The sequence below is a fragment of the Cryptomeria japonica genome, chromosome 9 (assembly GCF_030272615.1).
Source record: "Cryptomeria japonica chromosome 9, Sugi_1.0, whole genome shotgun sequence".
NCBI classification, from domain to species: domain Eukaryota; kingdom Viridiplantae; phylum Streptophyta; class Pinopsida; order Cupressales; family Cupressaceae; genus Cryptomeria; species Cryptomeria japonica.
The window spans coordinates 539,443,234-539,460,345 of record NC_081413.1 but is presented as its reverse complement, the minus strand read 5'-3'; the positions used below and the strand labels follow the sequence as shown (position 1 = coordinate 539,460,345).

At 34.4% G+C, this 17,112-nt stretch overlaps 1 protein-coding gene across 1 annotated transcript; it reads left to right on the top strand.

Annotated features, from left to right (window-relative positions):
- Positions 1–1,814: 1,814 nt before the first annotated feature.
- On the top strand, positions 1,815–11,635 carry LOC131038824 (linoleate 9S-lipoxygenase-like). Its single transcript, XM_057971382.2, has 9 exons — positions 1,815–1,941; positions 2,032–2,327; positions 2,991–3,201; positions 3,524–3,799; positions 3,926–4,011; positions 4,241–4,348; positions 10,174–10,442; positions 10,527–10,790; positions 10,873–11,635. Exons 1-9 carry the CDS (start codon positions 1,815–1,817, stop codon positions 11,633–11,635), a joined length of 2,400 nt encoding a protein of 799 aa, XP_057827365.1.
- Positions 11,636–17,112: the final 5,477 nt, after the last annotated feature.

The following is a 17,112-nucleotide window of genomic DNA, read 5'->3' as shown; positions in this document are numbered from 1 at the left end:
AGGGGTTTTCCCTAACCTAAAATTTTTAGACACTTACTCTTTAAGAGAAGTAAATAACCATAATGGAAAATTTAACTTAATATGACATTGAAAGTGATTGAACAAAGGAAACAAAAAGGCATGAAACCTTGTGTGTCTTCCTTCTAGAGTGACATAATACCTAAGAATCTCAATATTTCATGTTGTATATGTTTCATTTTGTCATATTTAATCATTTTGTCATTATATCTAGTTCATCTACAAACATTGAACCAATCCCAATCACATGCAATAATCATAAGTGTGATTCCAATACAATGTGGCTCTTCCATGTCAACAACAAGTCAAGTCCATTCACATCTCTAATGTTGTATGGGATAAGAAATTGATTCTAGGTTAATGCACATGTTAGCATACAGTCACTTTTTCCAAATTGAAATATATTAAGAGTTTAGTGTTAGTAATATTAATTTTGAGAGAAGATTTAATAGTTGATTATTTAATTATTTTATTTCAATCTAAAAGGTAGCAAATCATGATCAACATACAATTATCAATTTCTAGTGTACAAATATTGTTTGAACTTTCCCTTAATCAATTATGATATATTATTAATTTTGAGAGAGGATTTAATGGTTAATTATTTAATTGTGTTCTTTAGATCTAAAATGTAACAAATCATGTGATGATTTACAAACATACCAACAAAACATGATCAATGTACAATTATCGATTTCTAGAATAAAAATATTGTTGGAATTTTTTTTTCAATCTATTATGATATATTATTAATTCTAAGAGAGGATTTAATAGTTGATTGTTTAATTATGTTCTTTACATCTAAAACGTAACAAATGATGTGATGGGGTACCAAAATACTAATAAAACATGATCAACATGCAATTTATTGATTTCTAGAGTACAAATATTGTTGTAACTTTTCTTTCAGACTATTATGACATCTCAACTGAAAGCATGCTGCCCACATAAAATTGATGAATCATAATGATAGTGACACAAAATATTTAAATCGTCCACATCTATGACAACTCAAGATATTATTTTATACCAACATGCATTGTCATATAAACCAATTAAGATACACCACTACTAGACCCTCCCACCTAAAAATATGCAATTTGAACAAAGAACAAATCTTACAATGAATGAGAATATCAGAGAAATTATTGTTTAATTATAATTTGTTATAAACTAAAAAAATTACAATATGCAGTTCAATAAAGGCTATACTAGAAGCTGTACAGAAACTGTGTAGATTACATTTATAGTGCAACTACATTGTCATGTGAACCAATAAAATTAGGGTCCACAACTATTAAACCATCTCACCTAGAAACATTCAATTCGTCTGCAAAACTTCAAACCTGCAATTCTGAGAAATCATTTTTCGATTATTATATGTTGAAAACTGCACAAACATTACCAACTAATAATCCAAAAGTAGAGAAACTAATAATCCAACCGAACATTGAAAGCGAACTTTGATGGATAGACCAGAGAAAGAGAAAACGTACAACGTTGCCGGTGCATTAATGAAGCCATCGATCATTCACCTCACCGTGTTGGATTTTGTTATGACAAGAACTGCGATTTTGTGTGTTTCTTCCTGTTAAGTCAAAAATTACTTGTGGCTTAGTATTTCCTGCACCTTAAATGCTCATTAATATTGACATCACCAGGTGACATCAGGCAGAACATTAGTTTTTACGTCATCAAAATTTCGGTGCGACTATGGAATCGCAGATAAATGCTACAACCCCCTCTCTCTGCAATTTGTGCAAAACAGAACATTTTGTGAAGCATTTTGACACAAAATGAAGATAGATGGTACTGTTGTTTTGAGAAAATCGTCGGTTGAAGATGTTAAAGATTGTGTTCCAGACAGTATCTTCGAGAAAGTGGTGTATTTTCAACTGGTCAGTCGTGACAAAGAATATGATGGTAAATGTATACCTTACCTTACCTTCCTTACATATACACAGCTTCAAAAAACAATGTAATAACAATTGGGCTTTTTTAATTATATTGCAGGTACTGACAAGGGTAAAGTTAGCCCTCATAAGGCTTACTTGAACGGAGATTTCCCAAAGGCGGGAACAGATATGTCGGATATAACCTACAAAATCACTTTCGATTGGCCTCATGGCTATGGGACCCCTGGAGCTATACTAGTCAGAAACAAGCATTCTCAACAGTTTTTGCTCGAATATGTTTCCATATATGTCCCCGGCCATGGAGATATTAATTTTCTCTGCAACTCTTGGGTTTATCCTAAGTCGATGGCTAATTCTGGTCCGAGTGATAAACGAATCTTCTTTGAAAATAAGGTATGGTGCATATTGTCTTTACCAAATACATTTATATTCTATGTTTGAATAAACAGTTATGAAATGAATTTGGAACTTTTCAAATTAGAATTGTAGATGAGTTTTATTATCAATTTTGTTAAATTGTATTTTGTGATTCATGATTAGGACGAGGATTTTGTTTAGTTTATTTTGATAATGAAGTAAGAAATGTGATTGAAAATGTTGACTAAAAAAAGATTTACATAATTTTGATTAAGAAAAATTAAATGTTCACAAATATAGTATGATGATTTTGCTATCAGAATTTAACTTTGTAGTTTCTGAGTCAAACTCATTAACCCATGTTTCATGTGTAGTAGTTCACAAGAACCCATCTCTTCTGAGAATGAATAGTACATTTAGCATTCATTGTATCTAGGTCATCCATCCAAGTGTTAGTCCATCTCAAGTGCATTTAATCATGGAGTTTCCCCAAAGTTAAGACAACTGAATTTGTTATCTCATTTGCAAAACTTCCAGCAAGTGTTGTGCCCCATAAAGAATTCATAATAGAATCCTTTTAACTTATCAATTGATAAATGGAATAATATATAATATAATATCTTTCATCTTAAAAATATTCAAAGCTTTAAGATTTACGTGTAAACATTATAATAATGTAAAAATATGTAATGTGTACAGAGCTATCTTCCCGAAGAAACACCGAAAGGGCTGAAGTTTTGGAGGGGGGAAGAGCTACTCAAAGCTACAGGAGGAGCTGATGAGGGAGTGAGGCAGCCGTGTGATCGTATTTATAGTTATGATGTTTATAATGATCTGGGTGAGCCGGTTATTGTCCCAAAAGGCAGCAAACTACCATATCCTCGGAGGTGTCGAACTGGTCGTAAGAAAAGTAAGTTACCTTATTTTATGATTATCAATTACAAAATCTTTTACAACGACCAACGAATCTGTTGTAGATTAACCGATGAAATCTTTTCAAATGCTTGTTACACATAACTCTTGATTCTCAATGGTGTTCCGTCATCCTCTCTTATTCTTAGGGATTAAAAAGCTAATGTCTGAATATACATGCAAGTCTTACAACTTTATTTATATAGATGATAATTATATTATTGCTCTGGGCTTCCTTACATCATCCTAAAAGGTTTAAAATTCTCTGAGTATTTTAAAGGTTAGACTTGAACAAACTTTCAAATTCTTCTTTCTTGCAGAAAACGGTTACGAGACTAGAGAGTCGCAAGGCTTTTATATCCCATCAGACGAGAAGTCGCCTACTCTTTCTAAGATTCTAACCGAATTCTCTGTGAAACTCTCTTTTTATTCCAAGTCCAAGGAGGTTTCAAATCCAAATGTACTAGAGAAACACTTTAACAATTTGGAGAAGGTTAAAAGTCTCTACAAAGGCGATCCAAAACAGATGGAAAAAGAGATTTCAAGTTCACAGGATATGGCGAAACTATTTTTTCCAAAACCCAATATAATAGGCAGTATGTAATATTATACTTGTAGTTAGTATTTAATTTCACCGTTAAACTATATTAAAAGTTGGGTCACAAATTAAAATTGGAGTTAGACACTTCTTGATAATGTTATCAATATGAATTGTGATACAGAGGATGATAATGCATGGAGGAAAGACGAGGAGTTTGGTCGCCAAACTCTTTCAGGGACCAATCCTATGGTTATTAAACGTTTGGAAGTAAGTATGTTGCGATTACACTAATTATATAGGTGAAAAATATATACGAAGTGAGGCAGGAGAGTACAAATCTCTTCATAGTAAGAATTGACCCATCAATATCATTCAGCATTAATTGAGTAATAATTAATCATAAGGAAAATTTTATCATTATTATTATTAAAAAAGTTATTGCATTCATGATTGACATTTAGTTATATTGACTCGAGGAAGGTTTTCATCGTGACAGAAATTCCCACCGTGTGGTAATTTGAACCCAGAAGATTACGGTCCTCAACAGAGTTCAATCACTGAGACTCATTTAAGTCCTTCGTTAGAAAAAATGTCTGTAGAAAAGGTACGTTTATTGCAATCTTTACATTCCTTTCTGTTATGAAAAATACATAAAATATTCTTTTTATTCAATATCAAATATTACATTTGATATGCTTTTATAAAGTGGTAGAGACTACATAAAGCAGTTAAATAGTTTAACCATACAGAAACTACCTCTCTAATTGTCTACCCTAATCAATGTAATACATTAACAATGTAATAAATTATACTAATTATACTAGCACTTTCAGTCATATAATACAATGTCCATGGTGTTAATTGGACTACTACTAGCTTATATATATAAAATACGCCGAGAGATATCCTTCTCGAGGCGCCTATTTGATTTTAGGGTATTAAATTGATTTAAAAAATAGGCACCTCGAGAAGGATATCTCTCAATGTATTTTATATATATAATATTAATATATATAAGCTAGTAGCAATTGTGGTAGAACATGGAAAACATTAAATAAGTTAATATGTGATTATAGTATTGTATTGTTAAATATAGTTATATTAATATATAATTGTTAGGGTTAGGGTTAGGATTATGGTTAGGGTTAGGATTTACATCATGGTTATGATTAGGGTTGAGATTCGAGCTATGGTTTGGGTTAGGGTTTAGGTTTAGGATTAATATTATGGTTAGGGTTTTACATCATGGTGAGTGATTGTGTTAGGTTTAGTATTTGGGTTATGATTAGGTTTAGAGTTAGAATTATGGTTAGGGTTATAATTTAGGGTTAGGGTTATGATTATGCTAGGGTTAGGGTTTATTGTTATGGACAAGTATATGATTAGGGTCAGGATTTACATTATGGTTAAGCTAAGGGTTAATTTTAACATTATGCTTAGGGTTAGGTTGAGGTTTGGGTTTTGGGTTAGGGTTAAGGTTTAAGGCTAGGATTTAGGGCTAGGATAAGGATTTTGGTTAGGGATATGATCAGGATTAGGTTTTCGATTGGAGATATAGTCTGGTTTAGGGCCATTAGTAGGTTAGGCTTAGGGTTGGGTTTAAGATTGTAGTTAGATATAGTATTAGAGATAAAATAATAGTAAGGATAGGTTTTAACATAGGATTAGAGTTAGGGTTAGTGCAAGGGTTGGAATGATAATTATGGTTATAATTAACATTAGGATTATTATTAGGGTTAGTGTTAAGATTAATGGTTAGGGTTTAGGATTAGGATTAGTATTGTGGTGAGCATTTACGTCATGGTTAAATGTAGTGTTAGGTGTAGGGTTAGGGTTACACTTATGGTTAGGGTTAGGGTTATGGTTTTGGTTATCATTTAGGGTTAGGATTAGTATTATGTTTATGATTATGATTAGAGTTTGGGTTTATGGTTATGATAAGGATTATGGTTCTAGGGTTATGGTTTATATCATGCTTGGGATTAGGGTTAGAATCATGGTTAGGTTTAGGGTCTAGGGTTATGGTTAAGATTATGGTTAGGATGAAGATTTACATAATGGTTAGGGTTATGGTTATGGTTATGGTTAGGATTTGCATCATGGTTAGTGTTAGGATTAATAGTTAGGGTTAGGATTTACACCATGGTTAGGATTTACGTCATGGTTAGGATTAGGGTTAGGGTTTACATCATGGTTAGGGGTAATCATTGGTTTGGGGTTTGGGTTACGATTCATTTTAGGGTTAGAATTAAGGTGAAGGTTAGAGTTTAGGTTTAGGGCTATGATTATGTCAATGTTAGGGTTTATTATTATGGCCAAGGATATGATTAGGGTTAGGATATACATCATGGTTAAGGTTAGGGTTAGGCTGAGTTTTCAGTTATGGCTAAGGTTAAGGTTTTGGTTTTGGGTTAAGTTAGGGTTTAGGGCTAAGCTAAAATTTTGGGTAAGATTATGCTCAGGATTAGGTTTTCGATTGAAGATACAGATTGGTTTAGGGTCATTATTAGGTTAGCCTTATGGTTGGGTTTAAGAGTGTAGTTAGAGATAGTACTAGAGATAGAATAATAGTTATGATAGGTTTTAGCTTAGGATTAGAGTGAGGGTTAGTGTAAGGGTTAGAATGATAATTATGGTTATATTATGATTAAGGTTATTGCGATTATGATTGGGATTATAGTTATAGTTAGGATTATGATTATTATTAAGGTTAGTGTTAGACTTAAGATTAATCATTAGGGTTAGGATTATGGTTAGTGTTTACATCATAGTTAGGGTTAGGATTAGTATTATGGTGAGTGTTTACATCATGGTTGAATGTAGTGTTAGGTTTAGAGTTGAGTTTACAATTATGGTTAGGGTTTACATCATGGTTGAAAGTACTATCAAGTTTAGGGTTAGGGTTACAATAATGGTTAGGGTTAGGTTTTAGAATCGGGGCGTAGGACTATGGCTAAGGTTTGGGTCAATGTTATGATTTTGGTTAGTATTTAGGGTTAGGATTAGTATTATTGTTAAGCTTTACATCATGGTTAGGGGTAGCGTTAGGTTTAGGGTTAGGGTTTAATTTTGTTTAGAGTTAGGGTTATGGTTCAATTTTGTTTGGGGTTCAATTATACTTACTATTAGAATTCAATTTGGTTTACTATTGGGGTTCAATTTTCTATATGGTTTATTTTATTTTATTTTAGTGTAAGAGCTAGACATCAATTTGGTTTACGATTATGCTTTACTTTGGTTTACCATCATGGTTAGGGTACAATTTTGTTTATAGGTAGGATTATGGTTAAATTTCAATTTTGGTTGGGGTTGAGTTTGCTTTAGTGTTAGGGTTAAGGTTTAGTTTCATTTATGATTTGGATCCAATTTGTTATAGGGTTGGATTCATTTTGGTTTAGTGTTAGGGTTCAATATGATTAAATGTTAGGGTTTATTTTAATTTAGTGTTATCATTAGAGTTTAATTTAATTTGTGATTTAGTTAGTTAGCATTTAATTTGGTCTAGTATTACGATTCAATAGGGTTTAAGGTTAGGGTCTCTTTTAGTTTCGTGCTAGGGTTAGAGTTCAATTTTGGAAAGCCAAATACTCTAAATCTTAGAGTAGATAATCTTGATGATGATGGATTAGATTCTATTAGTTTTAAAGGTATGTAAATCATATTATAGAAAGTGATTGAAATAATATTTAAAGGTGTATTTAAATTATATGTTTGTATTATTGTTCAATTTGGTTTAGTTTAATTAACATTAGGGTTAGGTTTCATTTTATTTTACTATTTAGGGGTAGAGGTCAGTTGGTTTTAGGTTTCTTTTTTAGTTGACACAATTTATGAAGAATACAATAAAATTGAACTTCACAGAATTTGAATGAAAAATAGATGTATAGAAAGAAAATTATAATCTAGTAGTGAAAATGATTCTATCAAGATGATTAACATGTTTGATCAACCTTCAAAGTTAAAAGGATAGAGAAACAACACTATGTTGAAGATGCAATGTCCTTGAAGGATAATAAGAATCATTTGCTAACTACTAAAAAAATGATTTCACATAAGATTATGGGTTTAAGATCAAACATTTAATAGGATTATATGAATGCTATAAATGCAATAGTTAACTGATATGCAAGAAAAGGATTGTTGAAAAGACTCTAGAATCTTTCATACAAATACAAATAGTGATACCAATGTACTTTCTTGCCTTAAGAGTGCATGCAAGATGAGAAACATATGTGTGGCATATGAGCTAATTTATAGAATACAACTTTACGACCTTGATAGGGTGGGAATACTTATTGGATGAGATCTATTTAATTTTCTATTAATTCCACATTCATTATTGATGCATTTTGTACCATGATAGTCTCTCCCTTTAGAAAGTTGTAAGCCGTTACAAGTAGATGACCAAAATCTTGAAGTTTTCTTAGTTGCTATTTATTTATATAACATCTCACACTGTCTCCAAGCAATGGTCGTAGTCAACATGATAACAAAGCGGGGTCTCCATAACAAAATGGGTAAGTAGAATCTGTATATATATATATATGATATAATAATCCACATGATGGTGCTTAGCAACAGTAACATGAATGGCCCATAATTTAGCATCCATATTGCCCGATATAGCGGTAGCAAATTTTTCCATTAGAGCATAATATAAATAAATATTTTGCTATGTTTGAATGCCTTGTATTGATTCATTCACTCCACCACACATTCATTGAAAATAACAAATAATGATCCTTTGATCATCGCTCGCTCTAAAACGCTAAGAAATTGAATAAAAAAATGGAATAACACCAACTGGCTCATAAAAATGCATGTGAAATGTGGAAGCATAAAACGACATGAGAACTATTTTTCTATAAAGAAAGACTCTCATGAATGTCGTGGCGACGGCATATGCACAAAATAGACATCGAAATGGATTTGGAAACTTTCACACGAATTCAAATGGTGACAGAGCTATTGTGGCCACCACTACCCTAGCAAACATGCATGCAGTAGATCTATTAAAATATATTTTGAAAGCTAATATATTTATAAGCTTTCAAACAAATGGAATTCGCAAGCATTAAGTTTTGAAATAGAGCATCGACATTTATTAAAGAATTGAGAAATCAAAATTTCTGTCAAGATCTTTGCTAAAACTCATTCCATCTTTTGCAGAGCTTACAATGGAATTCCTCAACATTGCTATCATCTGTGCCTCTAAAATAGGGAAAGGTGAATGACTCTTGCACTTCCATTCTCCTATCAACAAACTCTGTGAACAATATTGATGCATTTTATTTTAATATAAACATATCGAATCCATTATAATCTAGTCAAAAGTAAAGATGTTAACAAAATAAGGAGGATGAATGGACGACGAAACTCGTAAATAGAAGGTCCATCTCAGGATAAGTGACAGATTTATTATGTAATAATAAAAAGGGTCATTGTTGTAGCCACCGATAGAACAACCATATCCTTACCCGTTATGATTTCCAACACTGAGACAACACTCAGATCACTCACATATACCTCCTCCACCACTTTAGTGTATTAAGAGCCCCCATTACCATTACCATTACCATTACCACCATATCTTGTGCTGCCACTATATCCTCACCAGTGATATGAGTGAGAGCTTACACCATCTTCGGTACCTTACCTCGTCTGGGTTGAGCATGATTTATAGTATTATTTCTTTCAGTTAAATCTCATCCATTCATCCCTTGAATTTAGTCTCTCGTCAAATGCATATCCATAAAAGTTAAAAATCCAAAACCTGCAATACATACACACTCAATAACAAATGTTTGATCGTTGATTGTTGACAACCTGCACTACGTACACACATAATAACCAATGAATCATAGAGATTACAAATAGAAACAAAGAATAGCCCGTATAGCAAAAACTTCAAAACTGAGAAAGACATATGAGACCGCTCTGATCAATTTACTATATTCAGTAGTAATACTATTTTGTAAGTAAAAAATAAGCGTCGGGACATAGTTGCAATCTTGGACAAACGCAGTGATCTCATCTAGATGCTTTCCTCGGACTGCTTTCTTGTTTGGAAATGGGTATCCACGGCTTATTTAGATTAGGATTTGTGCGAGGAGAAGAAATTAAGCATTACAGCAGAAGATGGAGCAACAAATGATAAAGACAAGAGCTTCAGTTTGAAATGATATGTACTCTCTCGCTTCCGCAAGGGTTGAAATGAAACAGTGAAATGGAATGGACAGGAGGATATATATTAAATGTCTAGCGACCTGTTTCGCTTAACCCCAACATTTCAATTATAATTGGAATGCCAAGCAGTTCTGTAACTGTTCGCCACCATTTCAATTATAATTGGAATACCAAGCAGTTCTGTAACTATTCAAAATCTCAACTATTTCTTTTTTGTTTCACTGATATGCTGACATTGTATAGAACGCCTCTCGGCGTAATGATGTCTGCATGCCCTATGTTAAAACGATTAACCAAGATACTACATGCAAAATCTATGCAACCCGCATCATCTTCTTTCTTCTGCCTGATGGAACTCTAACGCCTATTGCCATTGAGTTGTGTTTGCCTAAAAAAGACAAGCAACTCTTCACTCCTGATTATAGTGGTGATGATGAAGGGTGGTTGTGGGAGTTGGCCAAAGCTCATGTGCGATGTAACGATTCTGGTTATCACCAGCTAGTCAATCATTGGTAAGAAATTATTTATACAGCCGCATTGTACTAACATAATATCTTTTAATGTGAAATAATGCGGGGTTTGTTATAAAACTGCAGGCTAAGAACACATGCCGTAGTAGAGCCTTTTATTATAGCCACTCACAGAAATCTGAGCAAAGTGCACCCACTTCACAAGTTGCTTGTCCCTCACTTTCGCAATACCATGCACATCAATAGTGCAGCTCGCCAATTATTGATAAATGCGGGAGGCATTATCGAGAAAAGTTTCCGCGCAGGCCAATTTGCAATGGAAATCTCTTCCAAAGCATACGTCGATTGGAAATTCAATGAGAAAGGTCTACCAGCTGATCTTATAAAAAGGTAATGTATAAATGTTCTAAACAATGAGCATTTTAATTAAAGTTACGGAGTCTAATATTGATGCCTTACTTTTGCTGTGCAGGGGAATGGCTACAGAAAATGAAGGTAAACTGGAACTTGTCATCAAAGATTATCCCTATGCAGTCGATGGGCTCGAAATTTGGGATGCCATGAAATCTTGGGTGGTCGCCTACATATCACTGTATTACAGTGACGAGGAAAGTGTGAAGTGTGATAAAGAAGTTCAAGAATGGTGGAAAGAGATCAAAGAGAAGGGGCATGAAGACAAGAAGAATGACGAGGCGGGATGGTACAAGATGGACACCCGCAATGATCTGAGCGAAGCAATTACCACCCTCATCTGGGTTGCCTCTGCTCACCATGCTGCGGTGAACTTTGGGCAGTATGACTACTCTGGATCCATGCGCAATCACCCCAGTACTACCCGAAAGCTTGTTCCAACCAAAGGATCTTATGAGTACGATAAATTCCTGCTTGACCCAGAAGCATATTTTCTCAAAACTGTTACAGACCCCGTGCCAACCACTATCAGCATGATTGTTTTGCAAGTTTTGTCGACGCATTCCGCTGATGAAGTTTACTTAGGCCAGGGTTCCAGCACAGATTGGATTGATGACCCTCGAGTTGACATAGCCTTCAAAGAATTTGGCCAGAATTTGTTGAAGATCGAGGAAAAGATTAGTTGTAGAAATAAAGACCCAAGCTTGAAAAACCGATGTGGTGCTGCCAATCTTCCATACACGCTCTTATTTCCAAACACTTCAGATAAGACCAAAACCGGTGGCCGCACTTTCAAGGGAATTCCTAACAGCATTAGTATTTGACACAGTGTTCGAGCTATTTATTTATGTGTTGTTTTGAGTCGTAATTCACAGTTTATTGCTTTGTGTCTAATCGAAACTGTTAATTCCCTACGTGCTAAGTTTTTCATTAGGTTGTATGTAATTAAATAAAGGTTTGGTGTTTATATTTTGCAAGTCGTTTCTTGGCTGATTAGAATAAAACGTATTTATCATATATATAGAGCGAGGGAGGAAGTAGTTGTTTTTAGGAGGACTGCCTAGGTAAGGGGGAGTAATCTTTAATATCATTGTGTATTTAGTATGTCTATGTCTTAAAGAAGGTAGTCTTGTTGATGCAGGAGTTTGATAATATCAATAAAGTCTTGTTGATGCAGGAGTTTGATAATATCAATAAAGATGATTTTATCTTGAATTTGAATTTATAGTTATTTGTTATTTTATGTTTTTAGTTTTGGATAGTTTGTTTGTGTAAATATCTTTTTTTATCATTTTATATTTTTTAGGATTGATTTTATTGTAATTTTGAGAATTATGTTATCAATTTTTTATGTAATAATTATTTTTATTACTATTTTTCATTTTCCTTTATCAATATTTTCAAGATATAAAATTTATGTTTGTTGTATGTATTGAAAATGCATCTAGATTAACAATCTAAATTGCCATTTTATTATAGGCAATAACACAAACTCAAGGTTAGGCTATTAGAAGATTTAAACACCACAAACCATATCAACCTCCTAGCTATACTATGACAATGGCTTTCCTCAACTGATCGGAGATGTAAGTGCTAAGTTTTGTAGCATATTATTGCATTTAGGTGATCCATATGAGCATGAATTTAGTGAAACTTAATTTATAGATTTATGGGGGATTTGGATGGAGGTACAAGAGACAAGGACATAGAAACTTGTCCTGAGCCTTCATTAACACTTGTCATATACATGAAAGTGTCTCATATGAAAAGTGACTCATCATTTGCACATGATTATAGGTCTAGATAAATTTATAAAGGGCTCGATGATAGGGATGAGTGAGAAAGTAATTTTAAATGACAAATGGGGATAACAAAACTAATAAGGAATACTAATTAAATAATATAATAATTGAAAATCCAGATAATTAATAAATTATAAATGATTAATTTTATAATGCATACCTTATAAATTCCCTTTTTACCTGGTCTAATAGGAAACTAGGATCTTATCTCATCCAAGTCAAGTTCCATAGATTTATTACTTCTAATGGCTAGAATATACTTCAAAATCTCACCCTTATTGCCCTCCTCAGAATTGGGTCTGATCATAATCCCCTAATTCTATTTTGGGAAATTTCCTCTAGAAGAGGTCATTTTCCATTTAAATTTGAAATTATGTAGTCAATCCATCTAGACTTTACAAATTTGGTCAATGTTTGGTGGAATATCATTTTCAATGGGACCCCTATATATAGTGTAGCATCGTAAATTATAACGAAGACAATTTTTCACCTCATGTTTGTATCCCTACTTTAGCAAATCTCCTCCCCATCTCCTATCTGGGTTTGTTTAGTGCCTTAACTCTAATTTTTATGCCACAGACACCTACCAAATGATTCTCTGGGGCTATGTCCTTCTCCCTTAGGCCAATTTAATGTCCCTAATTGAGGAAGATCAGGGTGCTAGTGCCCTGGTGCCCCTCAATGGGATCCGATTTTCAAGGGACCGATGCAACCTATCTCTTCGATGGGAAATGAATTTGGTGGCTCTATGTGACCGTTAGAGGTCGGCCTAATTGGTAAATTGACCTAGATCCTCATATATAAAGATATTTAATCAACCTAATTTCATCCTAAGCATTCGACCTAAAGAATTTAAGTATTGAAGTGTTCATCATCAAGCATTTCTAGAGATCTTCAAGACTGCATTTCCTTCATTCAACCATTATCGAGAAAGTTACAACATTCATGTGCAAGCATGTGTTTGTGATTAGGGTTTTGTCATGTTTATGCCATTTTGTACAACATATGTGATTACAATCTAGAAGAAAAGCATCATTATCAGTCATTGCAGATCCGAGGTATATCTTTCCATTATTTATTTCATTATTTGCAATATTTCATTCATGGTTAATTCCTAAACTTGGGTTTGACTTAGGCAAACCCATATTCCCAACCTATTTCCTTTTCTAGTGTGTGTGAGAATAGGTATGGAGTTTTGATCTTCAGAATAAGCTTTATTTAAAGTAACAAATCGATCCCCCATTGGAGTACAAAAAGTGCGGAGGACCAAAGCAACTACCATACTAGTCCCGACAAATCAGAAGCTCCTTCTGGGAATAGGTCTAAATCCTCTTATAATCCTCAAATCCAGATTTGTGGTTTGATCCAACAACTGTAGCTCACTGTTCACACAGTTTTACTTTGATTCTAGCACATTTACCCTAATTTCATAATCCTCAACAAATCAATTCAAGGGAAAGAAGAGGCTCATTCAAGACCCCTTGGAATCTTATCAGCATTTAGACCTCTTAGGTATAAATCTATCAAATTCCTATCTGTTTATGGTGAAAATGGATAACAATAAACAACAATATTGAAAGGCTAAATGAATTCAACCACTAAACCCTAGCCTAACAATGAACAAAGATCCACCATAACATATGAAGATAACCTAAGACAATGCAAATAACTCAAAATCACAAAGATTATACCATCACATGTCCAATAGGGTTTTGATCTCCATTCTTCCTATCTCCATTGATCTTGCTTGATATACTTGCTCTCAGATTTTTATATGCACAAGAGCTCAACAAAGAACGGAATGTGGTTGCAAGTGGTATTGTAGTGTAGCCAAGTACTCCAAAATCAGTTATTAGGATATGTCATTAGGATATGTCATTAGGGTTTGACAATGAAGAAGGCATCTCTTTAAATAGAAGACACAATAAGAAATGGAGGGTTAAGATTGAGAGGTGTAAAAAGAGAGGTCGGCTAGGATTAGAGGGTAGGTATAAGAAATACCAAAATAATGAAAGAGGTAGGTAGTGTATGAATTAAGAGATGAATGACATGTGTCATGTGTAGAAAAAGATAATGAATTAATTAAATAAATAAAGATCTATTTAATTAATAGAAGAAGTAGGACAATTAAATAAATAAAATATTTATTTAATTTAGGAAAGGGATAATTTAAATAAATAAATGTATTTATTTAAATGAGAAATAAGGCTAGAAGAGGATAAATGAATTAATTAAATAAATAAGGATTTATTTAATTAATAGAAGAAATAGGCTTAGATAATTAAATAAATAAAATATTTATTTAATTAGACATGACAATTTTGAGTGTCTACATTTTGCCCCTCTTTGAGACAAAGCGGCTTGTCGCGTTGTTTCAAAGAAGATAAGATGAACTGATACAGAGTTGCCCCAGGATGGGAATGATATGCCCCCTCGAGAGATTGGATGAAAATGTCTAAAAAGATTGCAGACAATCTCTCGATAAGAAAGACGGGATAGAATGGACTGATCAGATAAAGTGACAAAGTCACGGGATAAATAGGACTGACTCGGGAAATGAAGGCGAGGGCTAGGGTAGGCTATAAGATAGACCACGGGCAAAAGACATCCTCATTGTCATCCACACCCTTACAAGATCATAGTGCAGAGCGAAAAAAAGAGCAGCAGCAGTTAGCAGCGATGGCTTTGGTTCATAGATTTGACCGCGTTCGCCGAGTCCAGCGACCAGCAGATGCAGGAGAGCCGGTAAGTACCACCAAACCTCCTCGTACTTTGACGCATTTCAATTTTGTCATTAATGCATGGTAGATAATGTATTAAATGCACGTTTATGTCAAGAAAGCGCGTTTGCATTTGAAAAGTATGAATTTGCGTCTTCTAGGTCAAATCGGCAGTTCTGTGATGAACATACGCTGTCGATTGGATAAGCTGCTGAGAGGATACACTCAAGCAGGTCCTTTAGGAAGGCTAGGATAGATCAAGGCACTTTGTGATGAACAGTGAGTACCAAGATAGAGTACTTTGTGATGAACAGGGAGTACTAAAATATGAGTAGCACTTTGTGATGAACAGGGAGTGCAAATGTGAGTAACACTTTGTGATGAACAGTGAGTGTCACACACGTAGTACTTTGTGATGAACAGGGAGTACTACTAGGATAGATAGCAACACTTTGTGATGAACAGTGAGTGTCACTAGGATAAATAGCTATGTGCATTTAGATAGCGAGTAGCATTTTGTGATAAACAGTGAATGCCACGATAACTGACATGATTGAGTTGCTTGACTGCAGGAGTACTTGCCGATGCTGGAGTCACGAGAGAGATTCCCATCGACTCAGAGGTTGCGACCTGAGTTGACAGCCGAGGACTGAGCTGCGATTGAGGTTATGGGATTGAGATACATTCTGTATGTGCCTGAGTTTCGGGTGAACATGGGATTGTTGACTGCACTGGCTGAGAGATGGCACTCAGAGACTTGTAGTTTGCATTTGCCGATGGGTGAGATGACAGTCACCTTGGAGGATGTATATAGGATTCTACGGATACCGATCGATGGGGAGTTAGTACCCTATGATCGAGATGGAGATAGGGATGCACTGAGATGAGTGTTCTAGGATCCAGGACTAGGGATGAGGGTGGGACATGTGGCATGGGATACCATGACATGGATAGGATTAGCACTACCAATAGTGTTGACAGGAGTTATCAGTGGGTTCCTCTGTCTGGATAGGACGACACGAGGGGTGGCTGCAGGGGACACAGGGGCCAGGAGAGTTGATCTTGGGGTGGGTCCTTCTAGGGCTCAAACTCCATCGAGGCCAGGCGGCTCCGAGGGAGGGAGTTCATCATAGCCTTAGAGGGCTCCCTATGTATCAGTATTGTACTATTTTTGTATTGTAGACACCTGCGGGTGATTTTGTAGCCATATGATTCTTTTTAACATCATTGTATCATGACACTTTTGATTATATATGAGAGATGATCCATTTTTGCGGCAGCTATATGCATGTGTACCTTATGTGATGAAATGTTCTTATGTGATGCATGTTTTATGATATGGATGCTTATATGATGCAATGCAATATATTTTTGTTCTTTTATGTTGTATATGTGATGCATGATGCAAATGTGAATGTATGTAATGCAAATGAATATGATAATGCAAATGATTATTTACATAATGAAAATGTGAGATGTGCTAACATGTGTTGTATGCAGGATGTGATGCAATTGTGATATCTATATGTATGTATGAAATGCTTATATGTGGTGATGTAGGTGTAACTATATGAAATGCAAATGTTTTTGGTGTGTCATTATACTCAGTCATGTGATAGCGGGCTACGTGGACTCGAGAAGGACAATGGAAGTCAATCAAGCAAGGGGGATGGAAGACAAAAGATATGAACGTGAAAGAGCTTCTTGTGCGTTATCATCATTGAGCTTTATTATGGCAGAATAGGTTATGACAATCGAGGCATTTGTTCGGCCCAGAAA

Coding starts and splice junctions, on each gene's coding strand:
- LOC131038824 (XM_057971382.2), top strand. CDS start 1,815: ATGAAGATAGATGGTACTGTTGTTTTGAGAAAATCGTCGGTTGAAGAT. Junction 3,800..3,925: donor AAAACCCAATATAATAGGCA/GTATGTAATATT, acceptor ATTGTGATACAG/AGGATGATAATGCATGGAGG. Junction 10,791..10,872: donor CCAGCTGATCTTATAAAAAG/GTAATGTATAAA, acceptor TTTGCTGTGCAG/GGGAATGGCTACAGAAAATG.